Here is a 17,309-nt window from a genome sequence, read left to right as displayed (position 1 = left end):
ACCCTTATGGACGATAGGGATAATTAATTTTGCACCTTCTGTTATAGTAAAACAACTACCTGTATCGTTAGACAGTTTGTTGTGGGTGAGATAAACAAGCTTGGGACCACCACAGTTATTCAGGAAGACGGTATAACATTTAAATGCTTCAATGTTTCAATGTGAAGAATAATCCATACAGAGGGCAGAATTCCTGGTTATCCCCCATGAAAGATGGGAGGATTGTGCAACTGAAGTAATCTTTGGGAAAGGGCTTCATTGCATTATGTTGGCCTGAAAATGCATTTTAACCAATTTTGCAGCCTTTATTCTTGCTTGTGATAAGGACCTGGGAGCTAGATGAATAGGCTGGCCAACTTGGTGGGGGGGAGCACAATAAACTTTGCACTACACATTACATAGATGTGATTGCTAAGTGGTCTCTGTGCAGGTGCAAGTACGCAGTAGTAGGGAACCTTTTACTTAATGCAAGCAAAGTAGGGGATGAGAGTCGAAAAATAAACATGCTTACCACACATCAACCAGTGGCAGGTATGGATAATCAGACACTAGTAACAGTGGACTTCTTCTGCATCAATCCCAGCAGGCATTGCTCATTTAAAGAGAAGATGACTAATTCAGTCCAAATCCATTTCGCTAAAACATTCACATTTATTCTTCCAAATTAACAATAGCAGAAAACTGAATAATATTCATGGCCTACCTTTGACAACTAATGCATTCAGAGTGGCTGAAGTCCTCAGGAAGGGATGAAACTGGTTAGGCATTAAGGGTAGGCACTTTAACCACCATGAATATTGTACCGATTTCTGGTGTTTTTAATTTAGAAAAATAAATGTGAATGTTTTTAGAGATATGAATCTGGACTGCATTAGTCATCTTTTCTTTAAATGTGCAATGCCTGCTGGGATTGATGCAGAGGAAATCCCCTGTGATTAGTGTCTGATTACCTGTACCTGCCACTGGTGAATGACTACGATGTAATAGGCATCCAAGGGGATACCCATATCATATGCATTACATGCCATGTGCAATTTGCACCTGTCACCATAACATTTAGTCATGTGCATATTTATATACCCCATGGCTTGAGCCCTCAAATCCTGTCAAGGGCCTATTCTCTATATGGGCACATGAAACACTGCTATATAAAAAGAGTAAACTAAATCCTCTTGAAGTAGCTTGCTTTGCAAAACCATGGTAAATATGTGGCACCAGCTTATGCCATGCTACTGGAGAATAAGAAGTGAAAAACTTACCTGTTGATGTTCTCCTTCTATATAATACGCTACTGAAAGAACTGCAAGCAGCAACAAAACAGACACCACCATCATCCGACGGTGCCATAATCTTACAAGAAAACAAAATACATCCAAGTGTTAGAAGCTTAATTGCAAAATCTGAACAAAGTAAAGCAATAGGAGTGATGAAAAACAATCAGTGCTTGAGATAGCCTTCAAATATTGCATGAAAGCCATTTTGCTATGGATTTGAATTGTGGTTGCACAATAACTGGATTTTTGCATGTTGTAGAAGTGGTTGATAATAATGGTAGCTCAGTGTGTTACAGACTATAACTGCAGTACATTATAAATGATAAAATATGTCATGCATTTGCAGCATTATAAGATCAGTAATTTTCCACTACTCTCAAAGCACTTTATCATACCCTCGTGCTGATATGGATTGTACATATGTTCTAGTAACAAAGTCTTCTAAAATGTGGCAAGACCTTTTGACAGATTTCAACATATTCTGGAGATAATGAGCTAGTCAGCAAGACTCATTTACTCAGAAAAGCAGCAAGGACAAACACAAAATATTTCAAACTCATAAATGTTACAACTTACAAACGTTAAATAAACTTTAAATATTTACCTTACACTCCATTCCTTCAAATTTATTAGGACTTCCAGGATAAAATACTGTAAGGTAATTAGTGGTTTTCTCCAGAGAACAATACTTTGTCTTTCTTCTCTGTCCCTTCTCTTCCTGTTACACATAAAGGAGGGGTCTAAAAAATAAAAAAATTCAGCATTATTTTATTTTTCAACAGGTAATTATTATTATTGTCTTAATGCATGTAGTTACATAGTTACATAGTTAACTTGGGTTGAAAAAAGACAAAGTCCATCAAGTTCAACCCCTCCAAATGAAAACCCAGCATCCATACATACACCCCTCCCTACTTTTAATTAAATTCTATATACCCATACCTATACTAACTATAGAGCTTAGTATCACAATAGCCTTTGATATTATGTCTGTCCAAAAAATCATCCAAGTAGTGTCAATATAGTACACAACATTTTACAAAGAAGCTGTTCATCATTCACATTAGTACCTGCCCCAATAAAACTTGCAATCTAAAGCTGGCCATAGACGCAATGATCCGATCGTACGAATCGTGGATTCAAATGATTTTCAGACCGTGTGTGGAGAGTCCCAACATTTTTCATCCAGCGGAGATCGGTTGTTTGTTCGATCGGACAGGTTAGAAAATTTCTGTCGCCTGCCGATAATATCTCTGCGTGTATTGCCGATCGTACGATTTTCAGTGGGAGACTGTCACTAGCTTTGTCAGACATAACTATCGTACGATTGCTGTCAGGGGCAGAACATCAGCTGATCTGTTCTTTTACTACTTTATTTGATCGGAATGGTAAGACTTTGATCTGAATGGTTAGTGTCAGATCGGGAGATGGGAAAAGTCCTATGGTACGTTGATTCATACATCGGATATTTGCGTCTATGGCCAGCTTAAGGCACAGGTTCATAAACAGCTGGCCTAAGTACCCAAGAGGGAAAACACTGTCCAAAGGGACTGTCTGAAAGAAAGTTATGGAAAACTTAAGAGGTAATTTGTAATGCAATCACAACAAAATATACAGATGTAGAGTGAAAAATTGAATCACAGCTAAACATGATCATAAAAATTCAAAGATCTGCCTTTATGTACCGTATATACTCGAGTATAAGCAAACCCGAGTATAAGCCAAGGTACCTAATTTTATCTACAAAAACTTGGAAACCTTATTAACTCGAGTATAAGCCTAGGATGCATTCCAGTACACACTATGTTGTGATGTCTGTACATACTGAGGCAGCAGCTGTAATGCATCCATGCATAGAGGCTCTTAACAGAGTAGGCACAGAAGACAGGAAACATGGGAGATGGCAGGTAAAGCAGGTAAGATGGTGATAGGATGGCAAGATAGTCATGGTGATAAGGCAGGATGGTGACAATTGGGCAAAATGGTAATAGTGGGTTAAGATGTCAGTAGGAAAAGATGCTGACAGTAGGGCAGCGTGTCAACAGAATGGAAAGATGGTGACAGCAGAGAAATTCAAGGTAGTAGGGCAAGACGGAGACAATAGGGCAAGATGATGACAGTAGGGAAACTCCTACTGTGCCCAAAATGGGAATTGTAAAGCAAGATGACACATGCAGTTAATGACAGTGACAGAGTAAAATTGAGTCACTAGTGACAGTAACACTGTATATTTTCTCTGCCTGATCTGGGGCCCTTCAGCTGTCAAACTAAGGCAGTGCCGGGCCAAACTCCTACTGTGCCAAAGATAGGACCTGCTAACGGTCATCCTTCCCTTCTGTTTCTCCCATCCAAAATACCGTAATTTCACCTGCTGCATTGCTACTTTGCTAGCCGTGCTACACAAAGTTTGGGTAGGGACAGGTCTGGGGATAAGCAGGACAGAGCCTTGAAGTACTTGAAGCATCGTGATGCAATTGCAGCATCTCCCAAATCTAAAATACCGGTAAGCCCAGTCCAGCCTTTGGCCCCGACTTCCGGCTTTCAGTTGCTAGGTGACGTGGCGTCAATCTCGGAATGCTGACTTGCTTCCTATAGACAGAGGCCTGCACTTCCTGTGTGGGAGTTGTGAAGCTAGCGGTGCTCGCAAGATGAGTACTATCAGTATGTTTGCAGATACCATTCTGATCATGTTTATATCAGTGTGCACAGCGCCGCTGGCTGAGGGTGAGGAGTTCATATAAATGATGAGAAGAGGGCAGTTTGTGAGCCGGAAAGCAAGATGTAGTGCTAGCGGTTGGGTGATTCTGCATATTGACTCGAGTATAAGCTGAGGTACACTTTTTCAGCACATTTTGGGTGCTGAAAAACTCGCTTGTATGCTCTCCACCCTCAAAGCTGATTTTTTTCCATCAGCTACAAGTTTTATACCAGGGATGGGATTGCACCTCAATGATGATGTTGCAGTTGGCTTAGGGGAGATAATGCCTTAAGTTTGGAGGAGATTTTTAAGTAGGCATTGGAGTTGGGAGATCAGCGAGTAATTGACAAGAACATAGGGTAGATCGGTATTTGGACATTATAAGACTAAATGTGGGTGGAGAAATGAATGGGGTCATCACATATGCCAGGGAAGAAAAGTATATATGAACAAAAATAAATGGTACAAGCATTAAATGTAGGTCTACCAATGCAAGAGTATGCTACAGACCCCCACATGTAAGCAAAATGGAAGAGGCTCAGCTCCTGTCAAAAACAGAAATGGCTTCAAATTTGGGGTAAGGGGAATTATGCAAATATTGTCTGAAGCAATAGTATTGCTAGGACTGCAAATGGAAACAAGTTTATAAATGTACTACATGACAATTTTATGTCACAAATTGTTGAGGATACAACCAGAAATTATGTTATATTGAATTTAGTGATCTCTAACAACCGAGAGAAAATCATGAAACACATCTAGCAGCAACCATAATGTTATATCACTTAAAGGACAACTAAAGCCTTATAAAGTATTAGAAAGATATGCTGCACTTTAGGTTTTGGTATTCCGAAGATGACCCTAGCCCTTTAGCAGAGAAGATCTGTGACTCCGACTATGTCCCTAAAAGGTCCCCATCTTATTTTTTCCAGATTCACATTATATATATATATATATATATATATATATATATATATATATATATATATATATATATATATATATATATATATATATATATATATATATATATATATATATATATATATATATATATATATATATACCCCTATATACTGCTGTGGATATAACAACTTAAATTGAATCAGTTGCTCACAAGCACCTAGGCTGCAAATAGCACAAAGATCTTAGCAATGAAAGATATAAACAAAAAATAACAAGAATTGTGATGGTGCAATAGCATTTTATATCTGTTTTCTAAGATGACTTCCTATTTTTTCCATTATCCCACCACATTTCAAGATACAATCTACACACAACTTATGTCTCATACAAATTACCATGCACCCTAAGTTCCTCTTTTATTCTGCAGGCTGCTTTCTTTAGTATTTGTTTTTGGTTAATCAAATTTTTTAAATAATTAAATATACCATACACTTTACACAAAAGGTATGTTGTATGAGGTCAATTTCAGGTTTAGGCTATAAAATTACTGAAAATGTGCACAATAGCATTATAAAAAAAAGATGCCAATAAGGCATGGAAGTAGTGGTATCCTATTGCCGCTTAATTTAATCCACCAGCAAAGAAGTAATGCCTATTGACAATTTAGCTAAAATATCAACAAATACAGCAATGTAGGGGGGAAAGCATACACTACGCAGTCTAAAATTACATATCATATTCTTGTACATACAGAGGAGCTTGTATGCCAGTAATGCCAGCCAGAACTGCTGCACTTATTATTCTCATTGCTGCTCATTGTGTGCACACAAATTAATGAAATGTCCTGTCCTTTATGAATCAATGCAATTTGAACGATCCAATTCATTTGCAAGAATACATAAATATATATTTGGCTTACCTTGAAAGCTTCCGTTGTTTTGTTCTTTAGGCATGCCAACGCGCCTCTGTTCACAATCAGTGCCATTCTCTGCCATTTCATATGCCACTTTGTCTTGTGACTCTTACATAGAGAAATAAAACAAATACATGCCATGATTATTTTTCAAACACAATAAATAATCCTCATTAAGACTGGATACTCATGTCAATAATAATAACAATATTCGGGACCAGCATGAACAAAGAATAATTGAACAATGTCTGCTGGTACGGTAAGAAAAAAAAAAACAGCTGTGAACGGATCACCATAAGAATAACAAAATAATTCTCATGAGGCCATTCAACAGTCCATTGACACTAGGCGAGGTCATAATAATAATAATAATTATACTATACCAATAATAATAAATACTATATGGATTAATGTATCAGCCAACTTTTAGATAAGGTGACATCAGAAACGGTCTGGGTACCACACTACAAATTATAATACCTGAACTCAGTCTTACTAGTAAGATGGGTGGACAAACCAATATTAGAATACTTAGTTACACCATTTCCATTATTTACACACTATCCCACATAAATAATAAATTGGTTCCATGATCCAAGTGGTTGCATGGTTTATTGACTAGGGTCAAGGGTAAAAAAAAAAAAAAAAAAAATGGTTTTACACAGGTAAACTATGGAAGAATGACTATATTTTAGGTTAAATATCGCTGCAAAGTTTTGCATTTACTTCCACATACACCAAGAACTACTTAAGATGTGGAAATACATTTTAGTTATAAATGGTACAGATATGTGCACTAGCTCTGTCTTATGTAAAGCTATTTATGGATACATTTGAGCAAACACATATTTAAGGGGTTGCTCAGCTTCCAACATTTGTTTCAGTTCAGTTGGTTTCAGATAGTTCACCAGAAATAAAGACATTTTCCAATCACAATTTTCTATGAGTGACCGTTCTTGATATTGAGGTGTAAATCTAATTTTTCACATTTCTAAAGCAGCTCTGGGGAGGAGGGAGGGTCGTCGACCCTCTAAAAGGTTCAAATTTGATACATTTAGTGGATACATTTATTATCTTTATCCCTGCTGAGCAGATGCTATGAAAAATGTATCAACCAAATGTTGCAAAATTGTAACAGTTTAGAATCTGCACCTGAATTACTGAGCTGCCAGATTGAAACACCAGAGACAGGGATTTAGATTATGAAAAATAATTATTATCATTAGATTTAGATTAACGGTAAAAAATAAAAAATGGAAAGCAATTGAAAAAAAGTCTTTATTTCTGGAGAACAATCTGAAAACAACTCAACTAAAAAAAGTGTTTGGAAGGTGAACAACCCCTTTAAGCTTCAAACACACCCTAATACCTAGCTGTATTGTATCTACACACTATTGATGATATGTTGCACGCTCTTAAAGCCATCTTTAGAGTTTGGGCTAACAAAATATGTTGCAATGATCTATATAATGTATGTCACCTTCTCAGTGTGCAGTATGTTACCAGACATTAAATGATTATCATTTTAAACTATCTGATATGTTTGTTTAGGGTATACACAACTGTTTAGGATATACGCAACTGTTTAGGGTATACGCAACTCTTTGTTTAGGTTATACGCAACAGTTTGTTTAGGGTAAGCGCCACTGTTTGTTTAGGGTATGCGCAACTTTTTAGAGTAAACGCATCTGTGAGTTCACCGACCAATATTGGAAACTCTGGTTATTACCATCCATAGGTCTACAATGTTATCAAACACATTCCAACTTACTGCAGCTGTAGGCACATTTGCATTTTCATTAATGGGACACCAATATCCTCAATGAGATCCAATCCAAAAGTTTGCAAATAACCTGAACATGTAGTTGACCAAGTAGCACATGTCTGCTGCTGCTTCATCATCATCATCATCATCACAAAACACATTTCTTATTCAGTTGTGTGCTGCTCTAACAGGAGAGTTAAATATAAATTATATCAACTTAACCAAGGGACTGTTGGAGGGGAAGCGGAAAAAGGGCACACTACTCCATGTGTGATTGGACTGCCACATAATTTCGGCAAAGCATCTTCATAGATAGCACAGCTACTGAAACAACAACTCCCTAAGGAGCCAGAGATAGCCCTCTTACAAGTATACCCAATAAGACTAGCCAAAACCACAAAACAATTACTATTTCATATATTTTATTATGCTACTAACCTCATAGCTAAATACTGGAAAACCTCTACACAGCCTAAATAAAGATCAGAGTTAGTATGGAAAGAGGGGCAGCAGAGAGAGAGAGAACACAATAGAACTGCATCAGTAAATCTGGGGAGAATGGTACAGCTTCATGGAAACATATACCCAACCTTGACGAAGTAACAAGAACACAGCGACATAGAATTTGAAGTTACATAGAAATAGAAGTTACAAATAAGTTTAAAAGGACAGCTAAAATATGTTTAGTGCATACATAATCATTAGAATATATAGTAGTAGCTAAACTAGGTGGCAAACGTAAGCTGAGCAAAATGATCAAGGTCTGTCAGAAAATAAATAAACTGTTTATCGAATTTGACAAGATAAAATTAAGGAAAAAAGAACTTGTGATCAAATATTAATTGGACTAAAAATTTAATTTTGTGGGGGACATCCAAGATAAGAGAGCGTAGGACAATTTAGTGTTTTTAAACATGCACAGATGAGGGATATGCCCATTTTGTAAACACTGTTACAAAGAAATGCATTTAGGTTATACCTAGCAGTTTTGTATGGTTAAAGGGAATTAAACATCCCAATAATGGAAGAATAGCAACAATTCTGAATAATGGAAGAATAGCAACAATATGGAAATGAATGTAAATATGTTCCTTTTTTCTCCCTGCCTTTATAGGTTGCTACTTTGTAAGGCTTAATGAATACTATTCTAAAAGCAAGACTAACAGACAGAACTAGTAATATTTTGAACTCTGTATGTAGCCAAACTAACTTAACTTAAAATATTTTGGCATCCACTATTTTTAGAATTAATGACTGAATTGTACATGAAATTCTTTAAAATGGTACATTTCATTTTGGGCACAGAACATTCTTCTGTAGATACTTGTATTGTGTACAAAGGACAGCTACCATACTTCGTGCCTTAAAATGAATGTGATTCTGGATATTTTTTTTTTAACAGTGGGAACATTGTGCATTTAAGACGAATGCCACATACCTTCTGATACTACATTAATAGTCTAGATTGATAAGGGCAAGGAATAGTTTAATCACTTGGTGGCAATTGGTTAGGCACGTCCAGTGATTATACTCTCTTATATGGCTGGCAATCCTGTTAATTGAAAAATTTGCCAACATCTTTACTCCAGTCTCTGGATCTCTGCTCTGGGCTGTGTACATGTGCAGTATAGAAAAAGTATCCCTCGTTAAGGAAAGAAGATGGTGGTGGCATGCTCACTAGAATATTGCCTCATGCCAGTGCATGTTTCACTGAAGAGGAGGGCTGGCCTGGATTTAAGGCAATTATTAGCACAGGGGAGTCAAAGAAACTGGCAACCCCTTCAGGGCTTCAGCCTTTTTTTCACTTTTAGAAGCCAATATTTCTACATACACCCAACCTGCCATCTATGCTAACATCAGATATGGGACGGGTTAGGCACAATATTATCCCACCAACAATTGACAAGAAGACCAGCTGCACCACACAGTTAAAAGCCTCTGTTTGTTGTACCAGGTCCATAAATACTGGCACCCAACCTGAGCATTACCTTGATGCGCAGATTTCAGGCCAAAGGCCTGTCTCACAAACATTGGGTCAGTCTGTACATCACTAATAGGGTATACTTAATACCACAGCCAAATACAGACCACATATACATACTAAGAATGTGAATCAAATAAAGGTGAACCCAACACATTTGGTTATTTTTTGTATGATGTATTTACTAACTTCTAGATTCTACCTACCGTCAGCAGACATGTTAGATACACCAATGCTCCTGCCCAGTGCTCAGGTTAGGTATTAAAGATATTTAGGTCTATGGTGCCCCTGCTGTTTTTAGCTCCACTGCACAGTGGAATACAAAAGCAGTCAAAACACCCAAATTGCCCTTGTGTGAGCAATGAAATCTCCAGTTCAGGTGCTAAAGTACACAAAGCATCCCTTTAATATCAAACACCAATAAACTAACCGGACTGTAAAGTGTGGCAGGCATGAAGAAGATGGCTCCACAATTTTAATCTACTATCATTCAATTATTTGTGTGACTGCTTGAAATATTTTAAGGGAATGGAGCAATATAAACCCAGCCTAATTAAATTATACCTACAGTCAAACCTGTTTTTGGTTTTACTTGCCCTTTAAAAGGTGGTCTCTGAAACAGAGAGTGGTTTAAAAAATAAGATGCAGATTTGACTGAGAAACAAATTGCTTAATGTGACTGAAATATCTTTGGAAATATCTTGGGGGCTGCAAAGTGCAGGACTAGTGAGTTAGAGTTTAAATCTTAAAGGGGAGCCAACCTTAATAATACATTTGATATGACATAGAGTTAGACAATGACATTATAGGCTGTGTCCTAGTGCTCTTCAATAAATATACTTTTTAATTGAAAAGTCTGCCTGGAAGATTGGTTCCTAGAAGTGCCCGCTCTATTTCTTTATATGATAATGATATTATAGGACAACTTGCAAATGGTCTTCAGATTTCATGTTGTTTTGTATAGTTATTTACCAGCTACCCAGTTTGGAATTTCAGCAGGTATCTCGTTGCTAGGGACCAATTAACCCTAGCAACCAGCCAGTGGTTAAAATTAGAGACTATAATATGAATAGGACATGGTCCGAATAGAAGGACAGCGAATAAAAAGTAGCAATGAAATTGTAGGCTCACAGAACAATAGTTGTTTCCCTGCAGGGGTCAGTGAACCAGATAGCGTTGTAAGCTAAAAGCTGGAAAGAGGCAGGCAAAAAAAAAAACTATTAAAACAAAATGAAAACAAATTGACATGCTATAAATTAAAAGGGTAAATGAGTCCTTTACCCAGCACAGAACTATGTTAAGTAACCCAGCAGAAGTCAGGAAACGTTGTAGAACAGAAAGGAGTATAAAGTTTACAGAATGTCCCGGCGTAACATTCAAGTAGTTTCTCAATATGTTTCCAGCACGTAGCCACGGGGCAGCTGACACACACACCATCAAACAGCACATCCTATGAGTGTTCTCCATTCACCACGCTAAACAGCACGTACAATCAACTACTGCCCCGTCACATCAAGCTCGCCGTGTGGACATTAGGATTATCACCACTGCCCCCTACAGCGTTCCTTCGTACAATTCACCCTTCACCTGAATGGTACATTCCCTAGCAGCTCATTCTCACCTATTTTCCAGTTCTGACTGCCGATTTCCTCACCTCCAAGTCGGCTTCTCTTCTCTATATCTAGCTGTCACACTCACCGGGTCACACCACCGGAAGCCCTTCTGACGTAGCGCACATCAACACCCCCTCCTCTTGCAGTGACGTAAAATATCAGCGCCACGCTTAGGGCATTGGCCGGACACTTTGTAGTAGTGAATGAGCTTTGCTGGAGCCAAGACTTGAGGAGGAGGTTTAGCGATGAAAGGACATATAGATACCAGAAGCTCATTGGGTGCTCCGGGATGACGACAAATCCATGCGACGGGTGCGCTGAAGCATACGGAAGTTGTCACGCGAAAATTAACGTGGGCAAGTTAGACGGCTAAGGTTTGTGTTAATCCCTTACTAGACATATGGCGGGGGTATCTCACTTTGCAATTAACATTCTGTTAATAAATCCTAATTACTGTTGAGCGCAAAGCCCTATTGAGTTGTCCTGAGGTAGGATTTGTTTTGTACGTTGGAGAATCGTGAGTTGTACAAAATCATTAGCTGGTGAAGGGCCAGTAGCAACACAGGGCTTGGTATGAGCTGCTTTGCTACTCGGGACAACGGGCATTTGTAGTGTTAGCACTCATTCTCTAGTCTATACCAGGGGCAAGCTAAAGATTTGCTTTAAAGTATATTTTACTTCACATATGCTTCTTTAGGAAAGTAGGTAGGTGTATAGGACTTCCCATTGTGAAGAACATGGGCTCAATATATAAGGCTTGAATGGAACATACCTTTTGCCTAATGGTTTATTTTTCAGTAATGTCTGTAGTTTTGTTTGTTCTTTCACAAAACAATAAAAATGAAATCGCTTCTGTAACTTCCACCTACTTGGTCCTTGTGTGAGGAGAAGACCTAGTAATACAAATTGCCAGTCACAGATAAAGCCTCAATAAAATGGTTTGAGTCACAAAGTTTGCAGTTTGGGAAAGAGGGGTTTGTTTATACAAAGAACACAATCTCACAAATAACCCTGTTTTCAGTGGGAGAGAAGAGGAGTTGCCCTTCCTTTTCAATGATTTTTGAACACTTGTAGTTTAATGTCGCATACAAACCAGTTATAGAGTAGCATTTTTTTCCGAACATTTTTCAGCAAATCACAAATACAAAATACAGCAAGCAAAATAAGTATTGAACACGTCAACGGTTTTCTCAGTAAATATATTTCTAATGGGGGCTATTGACATTAAATTTACACCAGATGTTGGTCACAACTCAAGTAATCCACAACATACTAAGAAATCAAAACAAATAAGTCCATACATTGAGTGATGTGTAATAAAGTGGGATGACACAGGAACGAGATATTGAACACACTTACTGAAATTTATTTAAAACTTTGTAGAAAAGCCTTTGATGGTAATGACAGCTACAAGACGCCTCCTGCGTGCATTACTCAGGTGTGAGTTTGACCCATTCTTCCACACAAACTGTCTTAAAATCTTGAAGGTTCCAGGGGTCTCGTCTATGAACTTTGATCGTCAGCTCTTTTCGTAAATTTTCAATTGGATTCAAGTCAGGCGATTGACTGGGCCATTCTAGCAGCTTCATTTTCTTTCTCTCAAACCAATTGAGAGAGTTTCCTTGGCGGTGTATTTGGGATCATTGTTAAAATGTCCACCCTTGTTTCATCTTCTGCATCCTGGTAGAGGGCAACAGATTCTTATCAAGAATGTCCTGGTACATTTCTCCATACTTTCTTCCTTCAATTATATGAATTCTATCAGCACCATATGCTGAAAAACAGCCCCGCACCATGATGTTCCCACCTCCATGTTGGCATGGTGTTTTTGGGGTGATCTGCAGTGATTTCTCCTCCAAACATGGTGTGTGCAATGACATCCCAAGTGTTCAATTTTGGTCTCATCTGAACAAATGTGCCTTCATATCTGGTTAATCACGCTTATGTATTTGCCATCTGAGATTGTTGGTGATCTAGGTCTACTAGACCTTTTAATGAATGGAGTTCTTTTAGGATTCGGGATGCTGTTTGATAGTGTAAGGCTAGGGTCAGACAAGGCCAAAATCAGCCTGCAAAAAGTTAGTGGTACCAATGTTCCTCCAGCAATTTAAGCCCCTGAGTTGACGTCTTTGCCAGTACCATAATAATGTGCTGCTCAAAAGCTGCTGCTATGAGAAGGGAGAGGTCTGTTTGTTTAAAGGTAGATAGTGAGCTCTAAATTTATTCTGTTTATAATCGAAGGGTTGGAGTTAAGTGAAAATAACGCAGTTTTCAAATTTGTGCTTTATAACAGCAAAGCATTATGAAAATATGGAATTCTTAAATTAAAAGAATAGGCAGAATGTATAGTAATTTCAACACGTCCTATTTGTTGCGTTCAGTTCTTAACAGGAGTTTTTTGGTGTATACTCTCCCTTTAATTAATACAACGGCTAATTAATTAAATATTTATTTTGATGTGTTTGTCCTATTTTCTTTAGATAGTGTGGAATGGATTATTTCACAAACCCTGGAGCTGTTTCACTGGCAGCAGGACTGGCTTGTGGCCTTTTCGTTGGATGGAGCCTACGTGGACGCTTTGGCTATGTCAGGAACTTTTCAACATTGGCTGCAAGTGAAGTGGGTTCTGAAGCAAGTATTATGGGAGAGACTGGCGAGTTCAAGATGGTGTTAGTTGTCCGCAATGATTTGAAAATGGGGAAAGGAAAGGTGGCTGCACAATGCTCACACGCTGCAGTGTCTGCTTACAAGCAGCTCTTTAAGAGGAACCCAGAACTACTTAAACAGTGGGAGTATTGTGGGCAACCAAAGGTAGTGGTGAAGGCACCAGACGAAGACTCGTTTGTTGAGCTTCTCTCCCATGCTAAACAGCTTGGATTAACTGTTAGCTTAATTCAAGATGCTGGTCGTACTCAAATAGCTCCAGGATCTCGGACTGTTCTTGGTGTAGGACCTGGTCCTGCTGATTTAATTGATAAAGTGACTGGACATTTAAAACTCTACTGAGATAAATGCTTAATAGGAACTGGTCACTGTAGCATTAACATCAGTAAACTTTCCAGTAATACTGGCAATTTATTGGCTATTGTCACTGTTTTTGATAATAAAAATAAGATCACTTAGTGCTGCATAACACATATTACAGAAATAACTGTACAAGAAAGCTTCATTTGTTTTTCAGAATATTGATAGAATAGAACTTATAAAATATCTTGCTCTTTTTGTTTGTATTTAAACTGTAATTAGTGCTTCCACATTGCTTGCTGACTTAAAGCATACTCCACGGTTTCTTGTATCTGAGCAAGCTCACCCTCAAACATTTGATACATTTGGCATTAGAGTCAGATTTTGATTGACAGTCCAATACATTGGTGTGTGTGTGTGTGTGTGTGTGTGTGTGTGCACCCTTTGCTAATGGTCTTTCAAACTGACTGACACAAAGCTGAATGTAGTGGGACTGATTGCTTAGAGCAGTGATCCCCAACCAGTAGTTTGTGAGCAACATGTTGCTCCCCAACCCCTTGGATGTTGCTCCCAGTGGCAGAAGCTTATCTTTGAATTCCAGGCTTGGAGACAAGTTTTGGTTGCATACAAACCAGGTTCATTGCCAAACAGAGTCTCAATGTAGGTTGACAATCCATATAGGGGCTACCAAATGGGCAATCACAGCACTTATTTGGCACCCCAAGAACATTTTTCATGCTAGTGTTGCTCCCCAAATCCTTTTACTTCTGAATGTTGCTCACGGGTTCAAAAGGATGGGGATCTCTTGTTTAGAGGGTACTAGTAAACATTAATTCAGAAACAGTACAGAGTACTTCATTGTGACGTCATCGGCGGCGCAGGTCTATAAAAGCACCCCGGAAGGGCGGGCACGGGCTGGAGCAGGGCGGGTTAGGGTCGGGTGCGGGTCAGGAAAACGCTGACCCGCACATCACTATGATATAAGCATTTGCAACATGAAACAAGCAAAGCAAGTGGACATAGGTAGACAATGCCAGGATGGAGACCCTGATTCATCAGGGAAAAAATGCATTTAAGCTTTTTGGAAATTTCAGCTCTGGTTTCAGACACTTTTTCTGAATTATGCCTGAAATCACCTCATGTATAGGAAAAAGCCAGTGTTTATTTTATGTCTCATAAACATGAGATTGTGTTTACAGCAGGGCTTGTCCTCATCCTTCAGGTCCTAATAAGATTTTACTGCTTTGACTAAATGATTTTCTGCTGATACTGTATGTATGTCCTCTCTAGTGTACCCTTCACAATCTATATTGACATAAGAACAGCTTGGGCAGGGGCAGCAATGGAAGTATACTGAAGATTTTACTGCCTCAACGGTCTGCAGATTAATAACTGGAATTGTGAAAATAAATAGAGTCGTAGAAGCAGGAATTTCAGAAAATTTACAGAAAGCACAAATCCTCATGCTATATTCCTGCAGCAAGGATTTATCACAGAGAGCACAGTTTATATAATTGCTTCTGTAATCTGGATTTGTTTCTTCACTGGCAGACATGGCTGGAAGGAAAAAATATATATTTATTGTAATAAACATTCGAATAAAAATTACCTAACCTGCTGGTTGGCAATAAAAAGCAATACATACCAGAGGAGACAGTGCAATTGCCTACTGCAATTATTATTAAAAATGAACTATTGTGGTCAGGGAGGATGGCCCAAGAATCCGAAAGGAAATAATACCACAAGGACGGAACTGCCAAGCAGCTGGAAAGGAGACCCAGACCTCAAGGTGGGCATATCGGGGAGAGATCCCCTCGTTTGGCGACATTGCCAAACGAGCGGATTTCTCAGTGTATGGCCACCTTTAGAGTTGTAGTATTTCTGGTCAGGTGATCTCTGAGGCAGCACACAGACCATCACGAAATGGTGGTTCAAGGCAAGAGATGTAAAAGGATTCTTTAATATGCCACTTAATATGATATACTGCATGGTAGTGGAGTGTTCTACCTTAATAGTAATCTCTTGTTAAAAGTGCTGGGTGCACTTACCAGAAGACCCCTCCTTTGCATGGGGTCAAGGATAAATGAATTGCTCAGAGAAGTCAGTGTTTTACGACGCCCATGTGCATCTGCTCTTTTTGTGAATACACATGGACTTCACTGAGCAATTCAATGTTGTGCTCCTGGATTACTTAATATGATATAAACTATCTGTTGCTTAAATATTCATTTTGGGGGTAAAGTTTTCCTTTAATGCAATCTCACAAAACATATGCAAACATATGTAAAAAAAGTAAGGTCATTCTTATGAATGGTCCACAATGCCAACCTGGGCAACTTAACCCAGTAAAGAAAAAAAATATTTTGCTCTTGCCAGTTCTTCTCTAGTTCCCAAGTTGCCCAAGCTTGTACACACTTCCTGGACATAGAGCCTATTTTAAACCAGACCCCTTTTTCACAGGTAAGAACAAATTAATCCCATCACCTTTACTGTACTGTTCTCCAACATTTCCGGGGCAGTTACCGGATGGAGCAAGCTTTTGGGTTTGGTAAGTCTAAATCAGGTGGATATGACAGCTGCCTGGTGTAACTTTACTTTGTGCATAGTATCCATGAACAACAATCTACACTGAGTATATGGGCGGCAGTGATAATGCCAGGAGGTAAGTCCAAGAGCTGCAACTGTGGACGCCATAACATACAAACTGCCTTCCATGAGTTCTGTAGCTTCTTTGGTCAATGTGAAGCAACAATGGGTCCCCATTTACTCCACTAACTGCAGGGTATAAGGAATATAAGGAACAAAAGGAGTTTAAAACCCTGAATCTAAGGAAACTTTAATCAGTAAACACAACCTATTAACCACAACCATTTAATGTGTACAAGCTATAAATCTTTTCTGTACTACTTTGTTAGAATAGAAATGTAGGTTGCTTGTATAGGTATAGGATCCCTTATCCGGAAACCCGATATCCAGAAAGCTCCAAATTACGGAATGGTCTCCCATAGACTCCATTTTATCCAAATAATCCAAATCTTTAAAAATGATTTTACTAATAAAACAGTAGCTTGTACTTCATCCCAACTAAGATATAATTAATCCTTATTGGAAGCAAAACCTATTGGGTTTATTTAATGTTTAAATGGATTTCTAGTAGACTTAAGGCATGAAGACCCAAATTACGGAAAGATCCGT

At 38.4% G+C, this 17,309-nt stretch overlaps 2 protein-coding genes across 7 annotated transcripts in view; one reads left to right on the top strand and one right to left on the bottom strand.

Annotated features, from left to right (window-relative positions):
- The window catches only part of vmp1.L (vacuole membrane protein 1 L homeolog), a 127,668-nt gene extending 116,184 nt beyond the window's left edge, over positions 1-11,484 (bottom strand). The window contains 4 exon segments of one of the 4 annotated variants that reach the window (NM_001091697.1): positions 1,260-1,350; positions 1,879-2,014; positions 5,798-5,899; positions 11,159-11,484. In NM_001091697.1, coding sequence (NP_001085166.1) covers positions 1,260-1,350; positions 1,879-2,014; positions 5,798-5,873 — 303 coding nt within the window. In that variant the 5' untranslated portion in view covers positions 5,874-5,899; positions 11,159-11,484. 4 annotated transcript variants of the gene reach the window in all.
- Positions 11,385-14,272, top strand: ptrh2.L (peptidyl-tRNA hydrolase 2 L homeolog). 3 transcript variants are annotated; one of them, XM_018246823.2, is made up of 2 exons: positions 11,385-11,524; positions 13,631-14,272. In XM_018246823.2, exon 2 carries the CDS (start codon positions 13,641-13,643, stop codon positions 14,154-14,156), a length of 516 nt encoding a protein of 171 aa, XP_018102312.1. In that variant the 5' UTR covers positions 11,385-11,524; positions 13,631-13,640; the 3' UTR covers positions 14,157-14,272. The 3 variants fall into 3 exon arrangements, with proteins under 3 accessions (XP_018102312.1, XP_018102313.1, XP_041438149.1); XM_018246824.2 differs by having other exon boundaries at positions 11,387-11,524; positions 13,635-14,272; XM_041582215.1 differs by lacking the exon at positions 11,385-11,524 and adding an exon at positions 11,618-11,638.
- The last annotated feature ends 3,037 nt before the right edge of the window (positions 14,273-17,309 follow it).

The sequence above is a fragment of the Xenopus laevis genome, chromosome 2L (genome assembly GCF_017654675.1).
Source record: "Xenopus laevis strain J_2021 chromosome 2L, Xenopus_laevis_v10.1, whole genome shotgun sequence".
NCBI classification, from domain to species: domain Eukaryota; kingdom Metazoa; phylum Chordata; class Amphibia; order Anura; family Pipidae; genus Xenopus; species Xenopus laevis.
Note: the sequence above shows the minus strand (reverse complement) of the source record. Positions and strands in the feature narration are given on the sequence as shown.